Source organism: Gymnoscopelus microlampas (assembly GCF_963454915.1).
Source record: "Gymnoscopelus microlampas genome assembly, chromosome: 15".
Taxonomy (NCBI): domain Eukaryota; kingdom Metazoa; phylum Chordata; class Actinopteri; order Myctophiformes; family Myctophidae; genus Gymnoscopelus; species Gymnoscopelus microlampas.
In genome coordinates, this window is record NC_139952.1 from 44,796,035 (window position 1) to 44,813,310 (window position 17,276).

General features: G+C 40.5%; 1 protein-coding gene across 2 annotated transcripts; it reads right to left on the bottom strand.

Moving 5' to 3' along the window:
* Positions 1-815: 815 nt before the first annotated feature.
* LOC311062180 (regulation of nuclear pre-mRNA domain-containing protein 1A-like) lies at positions 816-17,165 on the bottom strand. Of its 2 annotated transcripts, none has more exons than XM_084081035.1 (7): positions 16,698-17,165; positions 10,132-10,261; positions 9,011-9,117; positions 8,157-8,251; positions 6,575-6,701; positions 5,558-5,733; positions 816-2,604 (listed from the first exon to the last, which is right to left on the bottom strand). In XM_084081035.1, the coding sequence occupies exons 1-7, from the start codon at positions 16,846-16,848 to the stop codon at positions 2,506-2,508; spliced, it is 885 nt and encodes a 294-aa protein (XP_083937161.1). In that variant the 5' UTR covers positions 16,849-17,165; the 3' UTR covers positions 816-2,505. The 2 variants fall into 2 exon arrangements, with proteins under 2 accessions (XP_083937161.1, XP_083937162.1); XM_084081036.1 differs by lacking the exon at positions 816-2,604 and adding an exon at positions 4,325-4,528.
* Between the last annotated feature and the right edge of the window lie 111 nt (positions 17,166-17,276).

The window sequence follows — 17,276 nt, forward strand, 5'->3', positions numbered from 1 at the left end:
TGAGGGTGGCTGCCAGGCTCGTTGAAAATGACTGTCCTAAAAGGAGTTTGACACCCCTGCTGGCTGGCACAGTCAGTGCCAAACAACAAACAAAACAAGTCTTGAGAGATTTATACCAAATATCTAACGCACACCTTTGGCGTTACTTGCCCATCCTGTCGCTTGACTACTTCTGCCTTAATAAGAATCTTTCCTTTTGGTTAATTCTGTTGACCAACGTGTTCAAAAACCCGTTCTCAGCCTTCATGAGGGTGAAACGGCCAGATCTAATCAGATCTGTCCGTTTCACCTCATGAAGTGAGTTCAGACAGGACTTATTTTTTAGGGCCTTCTAAGCCTTTAACCCATTAAGACCGGGAAAGAATCTGTGTCTTTTTTAGATTTCTTTGGCTATTCAAAAATATAGATACTATCAGAAAGCAGAACTGATGACCCAGATGACCTGAGAAGTCTGGATGGTTTGATGTAGCACAAGATCATAAAGAAACATGATAGGAAGAAAATAAATCGGCCTAAATTTAAATAAGAATGGCGAAATGTGTACAAGAAATGCATGTGCAAGAAATGCATGTAGCTGCATATCCCTGTTGGGCAGGATCTGGATTCCAAGCATAGTAGCTGACTGGACAGTGTCAGATATTGTATGCAAACCCAAACATTTAAGTTTATATCTCCATTTATTTATTCTTTAGAATAACCTTCCTTTTATGTACAAAAACAAATTGTTATAAAGGTTTGGTTTTGAAATCAGTGGGGCACTTGTCAAGCAGTGTGAAGCAACTGAGCATCTTACAGTAGACTAGTTTAAAATAATGAAGCATTATTTTGTTTAATTATACAGTAAACAAGAACACAACGCTGTCCACTCCGTTATTTCAGTACAGCAGGGCTTTGTTTGACCAGAGTTTTCATTCATTCAGAAAAAAAAGGGGGGAAAAAAGAGTAGAAAGTAAGTTCTCTGAATGGCCATGTCACAAGCTATGTTGACATGGACACAAACCATAAGGACAAACAGGTAAAACATATTTACATGCAACTTTGAATATGTACATTCAATAATGTACTCATCCATCCCCACTGAATGGATTTATGTAAAATATAATCACATATGTTGGGGGCTTATCTTCCAGAAATATTTCAAACTACTGCATTTGTGATCATCATCATTTCTTCTGTAAACCTAGGAAACAAAATCGTTTAGAGGCTATCATATCGTTTCAAACCACACTGAATGATCCTAGCCATGGAACAAAGCACTTGGCGGCATGAGCTACAACCAAGTTGAAAAACGCAATGAAAAAACAAACCACATTTACAGCACTTGTCAAAGGAAAACAATACTGCCACTGATTAAATATCAGAGGGGATAATAAGTCATTGGGACCAGAGCAGGTCGTCTGGTGGCATAATATCTAAACTCACTATAAATACAAAAATAATATACCAGCATCAACCTGACCATTTCAAGGAGTGCAGGGGCTGAGGCATGGCCATGATGTAGTACCGACATTATCAACCAATTTACAATGTATTCACTGAGTACTAGTGAACAACTGACTGGAGTTTTACATCATACATAAAGCCCTGACAGTCGGGCGGGGGCTTGTCTTACGTCATACATAATAAACAACACTTTATCAGTAACATACATGATAAGATGACTGGTGGGTGTGAACAGGCAAGGCTCATTTCAACGAAGGGGTTAACCCAGAACATTCCAGAACACCTTGACTTCTGTGACTTTTGTTTGTTTACCTTTTCATCATTATAATCAGGAACACCCCTGAACGGCATTAAAAAAAGAAGTATTAAAAAAAAAAAAGCGACAATCTCGTCGATCTGCTGTTTTTTTCCCCCTCAAAATTATACAGTTCTGGATTCTGGGTTATCCCAGAACTCAGGGTTATAGTAATGACTGAGCAGGGCCCAAATTAGGTTCCGAGAGCCTTAACCCATTAAGACCTGGAACGCATCTGTGTCATTTTTGAGAAATCTTGTAAAATGTGTGCAAATCTTTGAATATATATATTGTTTTTAAGCAAACATTATTACTCAAATCTTTGCTTCTGGGGGTCTCTGGAACAACATATTTTGAAATGGGGGTTATCACCAAATACATATCATTTTGACATGAAAAAGTTTGAGCACCACCGATTATAGAGACATTTGTTTTTCAGAACACTGTTGGGATTTAGAAGACATTTGTAGAATCGGCTTCAGGTCTTAATGGGTTAAATCTGAACCGAGCCGTGGCGATATGGAAACAAATCCAGAACTCGTGAAAAATAAAAGCTTTTTACGGCACCGCTCACTCAGGTCGAAAAAAAAAGCTAAGTCAGTCAAATGACAGAAGGAAGGAAAATGCCTGGATGCTTAATGGAGAGAGAGAGAGAGAGAGCGAGCTTGACTGACAGTGAGTTAGATAAATGACAGATGAGATGTGTCCCTTCATGTAGGAGAGGGCCAGGTTAAGGCTGGTCAGAACAGGGGGGAGATGGTGAGTCGTCAGTTTGAAGGGTCGTACAGGCGCCCGGGGAGGTTGTTGAGACGAGAACGCAACTCCTTCCTGACCTGGGTGACCCTTGCCAGCTTGCGTTTGTACTCCTGGAACAGTAACAGAAAACATTTGTCAACACCCGGACGTAAAAATATAAAGTTATGAATATGATGGTTGACTGTGTGTGTGTGTGTGTGTGTGTGTGTGTGTGTGTGTGTGTGTGTGTGTGTGTGTGTGTGTGTTTATTTTCCCACGCAGGGTGAATATGACATGGCTCATGTTTAATGAGCTAAACCTTGTAATTCATTGGGTGCGTTTCTACAAAGTCAGACATGTTTCCGTGTTGATGTTCCTTTCCTTGCAATTAGCTTAACATGGGAAAAAAGAGACCAACAAAGAAGTTTGACCTGGAACGCATCTGTGTCACTTTAGATTTCTTTGGCTATTCAAAAATAGCAGATATACAAGCTCATAGCGTAATAAATCCTAACAGTTTTTCTCAAAAAACTGTTAGGATTTAGAAAACATTTTTAAGAATGGCTTAATGAGTTAGTTTTGAGTGATTCACATGATGGATCAGGTTTTGTCATGTCTCCTCCCTCTAAACATATCTACCAGCAAGGAATTAAAACCTATGCAAAGACTAGATTTGTTTTTCTTTTCACTTCTACAGTAAACGCTTTACAGTTTCATTACATTTTAGAATGTTTCTTTCTACTAGTTAAATTCTAAATTCTAAAGAAATTGTAAATGTGGGATGTCAACCGTTTGGAGAGGTGGTGGTGGGGGATAAATGAAAGACTTGGAATATTTTAACCATTTTTATCCCTAGTCTCACGTAACCAGACAATCAGAAATCTGTCCCAATCTAAACTCATTGACTGGGCTTGGCCTCAGGATTGGTTTTCAAAGCAGCAGATACCATCCCACACAAAGGAACACCCTAAAATCTTTGCATTGAGTTCTGTGGTCGTTTTCTTGTTATTTTTGTCGTCTGAATTGTTTCCACCCAGTTTTAGCCCAGTCGTTGAATTTAGATGTCACGAGATGTAACAGAAGGCAGGGATCTCTTTAGTGTCTACCTTATACGCCAGACTGCATGAAAACCTCCCGGTCTCTATTCTGGGGCAAACATTCATCAAAAGAAATTGCAGAGCTACAAGCTCACAACGCATTGCAATGCTTGGAGATCGACAATTTAAGCAAAGAGATTTGGTGTACAGAGAAAAAAAAGGAGCGGAACCAAGTATAAATAAAGGTTAAATAATGTGGCAAGCATGTATGCATGTGATTTTGATTTACCAGGACCCTGACACACTACCCCAGAAAGTTTTTTCCCCCTTTTTTCAACCTGGCAGTGACTTTGAGACTCAGCTGTGTCTATTGCCAATCTTAAGTTTTTCTCCTTTTAGATTTCACCATCATCGTGTGTGAATGACAAATAACTGGTGCATATATTGTTTATATTGCACAAGAACAATATAAACGTTCTCCCACAGTCCAAGGGACCTTTCATAGAACAAGATAAAGCATGAATATGCACTTGAATGGAAGATGCACTGTGTGACAGCTAGAGCTAGTCATTAGCAGTCACACCATCAACTGTTAACTAAACCCCCGTAATAGTAGAAGTTAAGCTGGAAAGAGCAGAGGGAGCCCCGTAGGTAAGACATGGCCCATTTTAATGAGCTGAGACTGGTTGCATTGCAAGTCACATGCCATGAGACATGCAATCAATCACGGCTTTCCTCCCTTTGGCAAAACCGTTGCCTAAACACGGCTCAGTTTAAGATTCACACGTGGTGTTCATGTGTCTGTATACCAGAGGCGTGGTTTACGTGTGTGTGCATCATGTTTGGAATGCAAATTGAATGTGCAATGCAAGCGTCGGCGGCAGCCGACAGCTGCCGAAGCAAAATAACAGCACTCGGAAAATCTTTTTTATTTTTTATTTCCCATTTTCTTTATTACAAGAAACTTGATGAACGTTGATGATTACAAAGAGGCGATTCCTTAATCCTGCTCACGTCCCTGTGGATAAAGGCTGGACAGTTACACACTAAAAAAAAAAAAAAAAAAGGTCAACGCAAACAACGCTTAAATTAACTCAAGTATTTGAACCCATTAAGACCTGAAGCCGATTCTACAAATGTCTTCTAAATCCTAACATTTTGAAAATAATGTAAAAAATATTTTTTCACGATTTTTCAAAAATAGCAGATCTACAGAGCTCATAGCGCGGCACTCGGTGCCGCGCTATGAGCTTGTATATCTGCTATTTTTGAATAGCCAAATAATTCTAAAATGACACAGATGCGTTGCAGGTCTTAATGGGTTTAAAGGCTGAGGGGGAATGCACTTACCATCCTGAATGGAATGCATTCTACGGGCTAATACATGTGTAGAATTAAGACAGAATTATTTTAAATGGAACCGGTCAGAACAAAGTAACCTTAGTGGGGGAAACCCTTTCATAATAACAGCAATATTGTCGCCATCAGGCAGAAACCTTGTATGTCCAAAACATTTACTTTTGGGGGAAATGGAAAAGAGAAGGTGTGTTTCCTTCCAATGGATCCAATTTAGTGAAAAAAAAAGAAATTCGGAGATACAAGGTTTGTGCCTACACTGTTTGTAAAGTTTTTTTTTTCTTTTTAAATCTATAGTCTGGCTCACGGTTAACATAACCATTCTGTTGGCAATGTAAGGCATCCTGAACTACATGAAAAAGAAAGCTCGTTCCAACAAAAGCAGAGAAAGCGTCGAGTCAAAGCGAGAGGCCAGACAGAAAGAATAAAGCCCGAGTTATACTTGGTTTGCGCATCGTACGGTGCGCTACCAATAGCTGATCTACAAGATCACAATGCATCGCAGTGTGACGCTTTGTAGATCTATTTTCGGCATGCAAACACCAGTATAAATCTGGCGTAGCAGAATGGTGAGAAGTAAAGGGAAGTAAAGCTGACAAACAGACGTTAGATACAAACACGTGAACGGCCCACTCTGTGTGTGAATGAGGTAGAGAGAAAAAAAAAGAGGTAGTAGTGTTTATTTACGCACTTCTAGTTTCTGTTCGTTCTGGGCCAGGCCGTCCTTCTGGCTGTGCAGGAAGAGGGTCAGGGTGCGCGTGAGCTGCCGCCGGTCGTCGATCTCGGCCGCCAGGCGGCCGCTGTAGTCGGCCAGCATCATGCAGGCCTCCTCTACCAACCGAGACAGACGCTCCCCCGACTCTTTATCTGACAAACACAAAACACACACACACACATTAACCACTTAATGCATTAACCCTTTAAGACCGGGAACGCATCGGTGTCATTTTTAGATATATTTGGCTATTTAAAAATAGCAGATATACAAGTATTAACCATATATATAAAACTTTTTGCAAACACACCCTTGGAGTGCCAAAAATCCTAAAAAAAACGTATATATATGTACTGGCAGAAACCTCTCATCTCCGTATTTCAACTTTTTGTGTTTTTTTGTAAATCATACAGCGTCACACAAAAGCATGAAAAGTAGCAGATCTACAAGCTCAAAACATGGTGCGAAGCGACACGTTTTGAGCTTGTAGATCTGCTACTTTTGCCATTTGAAAATTTGACTCCCGAAAAGTAACAGTTTTGGACATAATGAGGTTTCCACCCGAAAGAGACGATAGCCAAAGATTTTCCAAAACATTTGATTAATTCCAAACCTTTTCCAGGGCCTGGAAAACTGTTTTTCTAATTTCAAAATATTTCCAGGAATTTCATGGCCGTGGGAACCCTGAAGACTGTTGCAGCCCTGAGCTGAAATTCGACTGAGATTTGAATGATGTCAAAATGATTCCTTTAAACAAGAAGTGAATGGAGCAGCAAATCTTCAAATCATGATATCTTGGGTTCTGAACGTTTTCTTTTCAAAAAATAAATAAATCATATATATATATATATATTTTTTTTTATGACGTTAGTGACGTCATTGGCACTCTGGGCTTATGAAAAACGTGACGTCGGCGACGTCAATGGCACTGAATGAGTGAACGACTCTTTATCTTTAAGAAGTGTACTGCGTGAGTGCGCCGTGGGCTCGTACCGGTGATGCGGTGGAGCAGCGAGGCGTCCTGCACCTCAGCAGGCAGCGAGGAGATGCGCTGACGCAGTGCTGAGTCTCCGGAGGCTGCGTTCTCCAGCTCCTGCAGGGCCCGGATCAACTCCGCTGTCTGGGGGGGAGGGGAGGACAGTGTGTGTGTGTGTGTGTGTGTGTGTGTGTGTGGATAAAAGGTCAGTCCAAACACTCAAGGTAAATTGGTGCAACAGTTAGTGTAACTAATCAGTTTAATCCAGGGGTCTTCAACGTTTTCAGCCCAAGGACCCCCTAGCTGAGAGAGAGTTGAAGCAGGGACCCCCCTCTATATTGTATAAAATTGTGTTTTAGAGTAAACTTTTTTTGTTTACGTCTACCGTTCTTTTTCCCCCTCTACATCTATACCTCTTTGACAAAAATAGCAGACCTACAAGCTCACAACGCCTCGCAGCGCGAGGCGTTGTGAGCTTGTAGACCCGCCATTTTTGTAGATCTGCTTTTTTCTCCTCAGAAAAGGGATTCAAGTGGTTAATGTAAAAAAAAAAGAAAAATCATATCACACAAAGATTTGGCGGACCCCCTGTAGTAACTCTGAGGACCCCCTAGGGGTCCCGGACCCCCTGTTGAAGACCCCTGCTTTAATCAATTGTAGGGAAGGGGGGAAAAAACTGAAAGATTTAAATAGAATAAAGGATTTTTCAGACATTAAGACATGAACACTCTAGTAGTGAAATAGCTCTGCAACAGTTTAACCACTAGGAACCTGGCGTGCCTTTGTTGGGCATCGTGTCATTATAGGCAAAAATGTTCTGTTCAACATTAAAAAAAAAGATATAAAAGAAGCCTTCTACAAGCCGACAACATGTGTTATGAGCTTGTAGATCGGCTATTTTCTGTATTTTCGCGTGACACTGTGGTACGATGAAGTTTAAAGGAGTGCTGAACTCCCTGATAAGATTTTGTTGGTTATAACGAATTAATTTTAATTAAAAAAAAAAAGTCAATACGTTGATACATATATGCGAAAAAAACAAAAAAAAACACACAAACATTATATTGATTATTTGATCATTTGCTTAACACATGGGGTGCCAGTTTTTTTTTTAAAACAGAGTACACTGAGTGCCAGGATTTTTAACAATTTTTTAGGAGCCGAGATACAGGCTTTTGAAGTCATAAGTTAACCAGGAAGTGGATTGGAAATCTTCGGAAAATGATATCTCCTGGTGCTGTGAAGGGAAAAAAATAAAAATAAATAAAAAATAAAAAATTATTTTTTTTCTTTTTTCAAAAAACGTATATATACGGTTTTGGCACTCCGTGGTTGTATTCCCAAAACCGTATATATACGGTTCTGGCACCCAATGTGTTAACTGAATAAGTAACCGATGGAAATGATAAATAATTATTATTTCCATCGATTACTTTGGAAATAATCCCCCCCGCCCTCCCCCGCCCCCAGGAGCAAAGATTTGAGTTAAAAAAACAAAATGTTTCAAAAATAGCAGATCAACAAGCTCATAGCCTTCCATCAGTGGCACCATGCATGCATGCATTGGGGTGGCTTTGGGCTGGTTCTGGTCAGCAGCACCTGTGGGGGCTCCGCTGGGGAGCTCTGGGACGCAAAGTCCTCGTCGTCGACATGGATCTCCTCGTAGGATCTCTTCTTAGCCTTCTTCTCTCCGCCTGTACGACGTACGACAAGACCAACCAACAGGAGACACACGTTACATTGTGCTATAATGGTACAGTGGTTCCCAAACTGGGGGAAAAAAACGGAACCCGTATAATTCCGTTTCCGAAAAAAAAAAAAAAACACCACTTCGCGTAGATCTACACGATTTGCACGTGGCGGCTTTAAATAAGGTTTGCGTAGATCTACGCGATTGGCAGTCAATGTGTTAATGAGCAACAATGTGTTCTCACTCAACAGTAAAACAAACCAACATACAGTATCAGTGTATATACACAGGGTATCTGCACATTTCGTACCAGTGGCGTGCACAGACATTTTGAGGGGCAGGTGCTCAAGTAAATTATACTTTTTTTGGTTTACTTGGTCTGCTCTTTTTTCCCTCTACACCTATACCTCTTTGCCAAAAATAGCCGATCTACAAGCCCACAACGCCTCGAGGCGTTGTGGGCTTGTAGATCGGCTATTTTTGGCTAAAGTTCTCCTCAGAAAAGGGATGCTAGGTTTCGAGCGGTTATGGTAAAAAGAAAAATCATATCACATAAAGATTTGGCGGACCCCCTGTAGTAACTCTGAGGACCCCCTAGGGGTCCCCGACCCCCTGTTGAAGACCCCTGCTGTAAACTAAAAAAAAAAAAAAAACAAACGTTTTTTTCCCTTTTTTTCAAAAGGGCACTTCTGGTCAAGAGGGCAAAGGGCAGGTGCTCTAGCACCACCTAGAGTCTATCTGTGCACGTCCCTGCATTCCGTACCTAGGACTATTGACAGTTGGTCCAGCAGGCTGTTCTCGTACACGGCTCTCTCCTGCCAGATAGACAACACCCGACCCAACTGTTTCTTACAGCCATCCTCCCCGTCCCTGAAAAACACAACCACCACACAGCAAGGTGTCAACATGCGGATGCTACAGTCAGGACACTAAGGGAAATGACATTCAGTGACTTTAGTAAGTAATAACTTAAGGTACTGCTGTATGTGATATTCTTTGGTTTAAAAAATGGTTGATACATTGCTATAGAGTTCATGTTCAGTAATAGGGGTCTCCCCGTCTCTCCATATCTTTAGTAAACAGAACATTCATTTCCACAAGTGTTTTGTGTTCAGTTCCAATTTTGTCAGCTTATTTCTTTGGATCATCACTTCCAAACTTCACTTTATTTATCCTTTATGAGTTCTCTCTCCTGATTTGATGAATTGTTTTACCACCCAGTTTTAGCCCATTCATTGAATTCAGATGTTCACCAGATGTATGAGTACTAGGCAGACATCTCCGATTGGCGATATTTAGTTTCATATTTAGTTATGAAACAGGCTAAACTGTAACCGATGAACACATGAAATAGCAAATAATCACCATTAAGACGCTTTACTAAACTATCAGCCATCAGTATGTTGGCATTGGTGCATTCCCATAAGTAACCAATATAAACAAAAGATGTAATATCGATATCGTGATATGAGACTGGATATTGTCTTTTGTATAATTAATTTGTAAATAATTGTATTTTCGTGCCTGGCTGCCTCAACACAGCCCATCCCTTATGGGATTATACATATATCCCACATATTGTACATGTATAGATGACTCTGATCAAAAGTACAGAGACAGTTTAGTAGACACATTTTCAAACTAGAGTGTGGTGATTGTGATGTGGCGTAAGTGGTGCCTTATTCTGGTTTTAAATCGCTTAAACCTTATTTAATACTTTAAAAAATAGCACTTCTACAAGCTCACAATGTGTCACAATGGGACCCATTGAACATCTTTCTGAAATCTTTCAAAAAAGTTAAAAAAGTGATATTGTCACAATATTGATATATTTGATTTTGTCCCATATGGGTAAAAAATGTGCATCAGGGACAGTGTTGTGACCTGGACACATGTTTGAAGGCATCTACGATGACTGGAGCAAAGTCCTGGGTGAACTCGGGTCCTTTCCTCTTGCTGTTCTGAATGACGTCATTGGCCAAGTAGAGGAAGGTTAGCTTCCGGGACACCGGAGCTGCACAGGAGAATAGAGAAAACACAACTTAATTGCTCCCTGATGGGAAATAAATGTTGGCACACACATGCAGACTAATGGAGTAGCAACCAGGAACAATTTGTAGATACAAGGAGCAAGTGTAAACAAACAGGTTTAGGAGTATCACGTCATGGAGAAATCTAGAGGCAATAATAGGCCCCGTTCCCATGACAACCAAGTTCCCCAGTTGATGGTTAAAATTACAGTTGTTGTGGTAATGAAACAGTAAATATACAGTATGTGTCACTGTCAAGTGCCATGTGCACTAGTAGATACAATAGTTTACATAATTTGACACAAGTTTTCAATTTGGCTTTTGCTGAGGGGACAAAGAAAAACTAAAAACTGCATTGTCATCCTGATATTCAACTTTGCCACCCCAGACAGATAGTGGTATTTTTCACCGGACCAGGCCTAAAGCAATTATCTACATGCAAGTGTTACCACAGTTTCTGTCCAATGTATGCTATGCTACGCTACATATTGGTGAACAATAATGATCCATAAATGAAACTCTTGTGATTTCTTCATATCATTCTATAATCCAGTGGTTCTCAAACTTTTTCATGTCAAAGACCTCCAAATTGATAAATATTTGGCCGCGGACCCCCATCTGAAAATATGTTGTGCCAGGGACCCCCAGAAGCGAAGATTTGTATTAAAAACGTTCACTAATGTCCAAGATTTTTGAAAAATGGCAGATCTACGGAGTACGCTTGTATATCTGCTATTTTTGAATAGCCAAAGTATAAAAGGTTAAAATGATTGTGACACTATATTAACTACTTTTGATGGGCTATTGTTAGTTACCACACTGGAGGGGAAAAAAAGTCTATATTTATATTTGGGATAGACAGACACCGAAGGACAAACCATAGTGACTGTGGTCCACATGTTCATTAACCACTTGAACCCCAGCATGCCAATTCTGGGGGGGGGAACATTCGGCAATAAATAGCAGATCCACAAGCTCACAACGCGGGTCACAATTGGCTAGAATAAATTTGGTGTGTAGACGGAAACAAGAACAGTTGCAAATCAGGGCTGTTTTACTAAGAATAGAGGGTTTAAGTGGTTAAAGAGACCAATCGCCCTGGAGCAATCAGCCACAAGTGTGCCTCCCAGGCCGCTTAAGACACTCTCTTAACCCATCATTGAGTGCCATTGACGCGTTTCACGTGTTTTACCGCTATGGCGCAACGTGCCAATGACGCGTGATGATGTGTTTTTTGAAAAAAAAAAAACCTTAAAAATCTCTGGCACTGGGACAACATAGCCAGAAATAATTCTGGCACTCAGTGAGTTAAGACCAGGTCTAAGACCTGAAGACCTAAATCTAAAAAAAAATGTTTTTTTGAATAGCCAAAGAAATCTAAAGTGACTCAGATGCGTTCCCGGTCTTAATGTGTGTTAACCAAGGTAACAAACGCACACTAATTGCAGAAGGCCATTCGAAGAATTGAATCCGGCTCGTCTCTCCACACTCCATTCAAGACTTCAGGGATCAGATTTGTGCCACTAGCAGGTTGTAGTCATTCACACACCAGGTGGAGCTAGTAAGTAACCATTTATTTCATGACATAATGACCTGCTATTTCAGGACTCGTTCACAGCCAACACTGAAGTGAAGGAAGCAAGAATATCCCCAGAGAAATAATATGCCATCAGTAGCACCAGGGAATCCTCTGAGAGTTACTGTAATATAACCCATTCAATCCGGGAGCGCATCTGTGTCACTTTGGATGTCTTTGGCTATTTTAAAAAATAGCAGATCTACAAGCTCATAGGGCGGCACCGAGTGCCGCGCTATGAGCTTGTAGATCTGATCGGGGTCCGCGAACATAACATATCAATTTGGGTGGTCCTTGACATGAAGAAGTTGGAGAACCACTTATATCATAGCAACCTAAGTTTAAAAAAAAGGTAAAAAAAAAAAAACCTGTTAGTATTTAGAAGACATTTGTAGAATCCCCCAGAAGCAAAGATTTGAGTTAAAAATCTTCCCTTTAAAAAACATAATAGGCCTATATTCAAAGATTTGCACACATTTTCATGATTTTTCAAAGTATAAAATAATGATTATAGCCAAAAAACAATAACTAAAATGACACTGTATGCCTTCCCGGATTGATTGGGATAAACGCCACATACTCGTTACAGTCAACAGAGATGACTTCCAAAAATACAGCAGCCACTTGGGGCATCATTAGGCTGATACTTGGCACCCTGAGGAGACAAAAGAATCTCAACACAACGTGTCCCAACTGTTCATATGGCAGAAGAATGCCTTATCCACTCACAGTCACAGCAATAGCTATTATCCAATTAATATAATATATTCGGTTACAGCGCATCTACAAAGTAGCCCCCAAGGCTATTCGATTCGATTTAACGAATACGGACGACTCCGAACTAATCCTCGGCAGCAAAACTTATTATGAGCTTATCCGTCCATGAACAGAATGCAATCACAGACAGAAGTTTGTTTAAAAGGAGGCATGCCAGCTTCTTCCATCTTCTGTCTTGTAGGCGAACGGCCTTATGCCATGTAGTTGAAGTGAAGCTCATCGGTGCCGCGCTTTGAGCTTGTAGATCTGCTATTTTTGAAAATTTGTGAAAATGTGTGCAAATCTTTGAATATATATATCTTTTTTTTAAATATTTTTTTAACTAAAATCTTTGCTTCTGGGGGGTCCCTGGAACAAAATATTTTGATGGGGGTCCACGGCCAAATACATATAATTTTGGGGGTCCTTGACATGAAAAAGATTGAGCACCACTGATATAGAAACATAGGTTTTTCAGAATAATGTTGAGATTTAGGAGACATGTAGAATCGGCTTCAGGTCTCAATGGGTTAATCCAGTCTCTAGTTGTAGACACGAGTACTGACATGTTCCAGGAATGCGGAGCTGACAGGGTCATTTTGTATTTCCTGTGTATTTATTAATGCATTGTTACAATATTCCTGGTTAACATTAGCTCAGATAAAGGCTGCACAGTTTAACCAATTCTGGCTTAGCTCACACGCGCATATAAATATGATAGAACACCACAAAATAAACACTCAGGCGGAACAAGGGGAACAAGCGGCCAGGAGGCCAAACCGTGTGTTTCCTGCTACAGTATCTTACATTTAAAACCACCCAGGCCAGGGGTCTTCAACAGGAAGGGAGTCCTCAGAGATACTGCCAAATCATTGTGTGATAGGGACTTTGTTATGTTTGTATTTTTACATTAACCACTTGTACCATCTCATGCCTATTCGGGGGCACCTGCGACGCGTTGTGAGCTTGTAGATCTGCTATTTTTGGCGAAGAGGTTTGGTGTACAGGGGAAAAAAAGAGCAGACCAAGTACTGAGCAAAAGGTCACGTTTACAAAGTATTGATGGTTTAGTTTAATTTAACATGAATCCAATACAATATGTAGTGTGTGTGTGTGTGTGTGTGTGTGTGTGTGTGTGTGTGTGGGGGGGGGGTCCCTGTTTCATCTCTCTCAGCTAAGGGGTCCTTTGTCTGAAAAACGTTGAAGACCCCTGATCTAGGCTGAACAATCAATCAATCAAGTGTGCCAATACATGCAATATTGTCAATGTTATTGCCAATGCTTGCACATTGGCACATCTAATACACCCATTAATTCATTGTATTGCTTTACCAGACAAGAGTACCAAGACCAGAGGCTAGTCTAGCAATTTTTGTGTTTTATTTTTTAAGTTCAACCTCACTAAAGTGGCTGGCAGCTAAGAATACCGCCCAACTCACTCCAAATCCAACTCACTCCATGAAGACTTAAGAAATATTTGCCCAACTCACTCCAGGGCTCGCCCAACTCACTCCAGGGCTGGGACAACTCCCTCCAGGACCAAAGACCAACTCCCTCCAGGACCATAGCCAACTCACTCCAGGACCAAACCCAACTCACTCCATGCAATGTCACCAGTGTAATATTGGTTCAATGTGTCAGTGGTGTAAAGTAACTAAGTACATTAACTTAAGTACTGTACTTATGTACAATGTTGGGTATTTGTGCGTTATTTGAGTATTCCCAACTTCCAATGGTTTTACCTCTACTCCACTACATATTGGATCCACATATTGTTTTTTTACTCCACTAAATGTATTTGTTTTACTAGTTACTTTGCAGCTATAAATTATAATATTATAGTGTGTGTGTGTGTGTGTGTGTGTGTGTGTGTGTGTGTGTGTGTGTGTGTGTGTGTGTGTGTGTGTGTGTGTGTGTGTGTGTGTGTGTGTTGAATCGGTGGAGACTCTTACATTCTAACCCTAACCCTAACCCTAAACCCTAACCCTAACCTGGGTGGAGGGTGATTATGCGGGTGAACTCAGTGGAGGAGGGCCAAAACCTTAACGAGGAATATAACAACACCTCTTGATTTGACCAACAATAGAATAAGACATCTAACAAACACTGGACTCCAAGTGCCAAAGTGGCCAGCGAGCCCCCCCCCCCCGCCCCCCCAGAACCATTAAGTTGTTTTGTAGAGACAGTATTTAAAACTTTAACCAAGCCTAAAACAGAATAGAGTTAAAAGTAACAAATTCCTCAATATTGTACTTAATTCCTCAATATTGTACTCAATAATATTTTTTGGAGTGAGTTGGGCAAGTGTGTGGAGTGAGTTGGGCAAGTGTGTGGAGTGAGCTGGGCAAGTGTGTGGAGTGAGTTGGGCAAGTGTGTGGAGTGAGATGTCTGGAGTGAGTTGGGCGCGATTTGGAGTGAGTTGGATTTGGAGTGAGTTGGGCGGTTACCGCAGCTAACTGTTAAGTTGCACCATAGCTGTAGTAGCAACACAACACAGCAAACTAATGCATTAGCCAACGTTAGCATGGAATAGCATAGCCATGGATCATCCGTCACGAGCGTCATGGTTGAACTTCAACCTGGTGTTTGCACTTTCTCCATTTACAGCCCGTACATCTACATAAACGTTCATAGTTCAAATATAAAGTGCTTAACTCATGGCCACGGATGTTCCAATTATGTACGGGCCCTCAGAAGTACCCGCATCTTCAGTATTGTCCAATAAAAAGCCTTTTAATCCGATTAGTGGCCATTTTGTCCATATGCTTTCAACTAAGCGACCCTATCGGTTGGGAGGTGTATTGCACTCGGATACGTTATAACTACCGAGAAAATGGCCACCGATCGTATTCAAATGCTTTTTATTGAACAATACGGAAGTTACGGGAACTTATACACGCCCGAAGTGAATAGTAACATCCATGGCCATGAGAATAAGCACTTTATATTTGAAATCCAAACCTTTATGTACATGTACGGGCTGTGGATGGAGAAAGTGCAAAAGTTTCGTCATGACATGATATGACAGAGACGTTTCAGGGCTAGGAATAGGACTAGCATGATGCAGTGAGGTGAAACTGTTCCCTGGTGTTGTTTTTTACATTCAGCGTCAGTGAGTAAAATACTAAAATAAGCCCCAACACACTGTAAAGAGAACAACGGCACTTGGTTAATGAATAATGTTGATTATGACTGGATTACAAACTTCACAGCGAAGTAGTGGCCGTCAGTTAGCCTCTGTGGCCGAAGAAGCTATTCACGTTAGCTCACAAAGTTTAACCACATTGACACACTGTAGTGTACATAGCATAACATAATAACATACATAACATAGCAGTGCTGGATACAAGTACTCACATTTCTTACTCAAGTAAAAGTATCCATACTGCAATGTTGAAATACTATGTTACGAAATGAAATACTAACTTACAAGTAATAGTCCCGAATTCAAAATTGACTTGAGTAAAAGTACAAAAGTATTGTACTTAAAGTACCAAAAGTATAAAGTAGTCATTATGCAGAATGTCCCATTACACACGTTTGGTATATTTTTAATTTTTATACCAATACTTTTGTACTTTTACTCGAGGACATTTTTAATTCCGGATGTTTACTTGTAACAGAGTATTTCTCCATTATTGCAGTATTGATACTTTTACTTAAATAAAATATTTGACTACTTTTTCCCTCCACTGGCTATATTAACATTTTTAGCCCTGGTTTAGATCAGGCATTATGCTGCTGCAGCTCACCTTTCTTCAGCTATAAAGCTATATTAATATTATATTCAGGTATATTAACTCACCTTTCTTCAGCTATAAGGCTATATTAATATTATATTCAGGTATATTAACTCACCTTTCTTCAGCTATAAAGCTATATTAATATTATATTCAGGTATATTAACTCACCTTTCTTCAGCTATAAAGCTATATTAACATTATATTCAGGTATATTAACATTATATTCAGGTATATTAACATTATATTCAGGTACATTAACATTATATTCAGGTATATTAACATGATATTCAGCTATATTAACATTATATTCAGGTATATTAACATTATATTCAGGTATATATTGACCTTTCTTCAGCTCGCTGAACCACACGGTGACCACGGTCTTGGAGTGTTTCCTGTGGTGGATGAGCCACAGGCTGAGGGTCTGGACGCTCTGCTGGGAGTTGCTGAGCTCCGTCAGTTTCTTCTCCAGAGCAGACTCAGAGAAGGCTGACATCTCGACCAGAGACACTTCCAGAGAGAGAGAGAGAGAGAGACTATTCTTTGTGAAGATATCTCTCTCTAGTCTCTACTCTCTCCCCCTCTCTCTCACGCCAGCTAGGAGCTAGCCAGTCTACACACACACACACACACACACACACACACACACACACACACACACACACACACACACACACACACACACACACACACACACTGAGCTAATAGTAATGATTTAATTGCCTTAAAAGCTTTGGCTGTGTTGTTGTTGTTGTGTTGCTAGCTGTGTGTGTGCTAGTAGCTAGCCAGCAACTAGCCCTGCTGCTGCTGCTGCTGCCCTGCTAGTGTTGCCAGATTGTGCGAGAGAAATAAGCAACCGGGTCTATGAAAACAAGCTCAAAAGAGGCAACCAGCCAATGTAATGTAAGGTTTAAAAGTCTCATG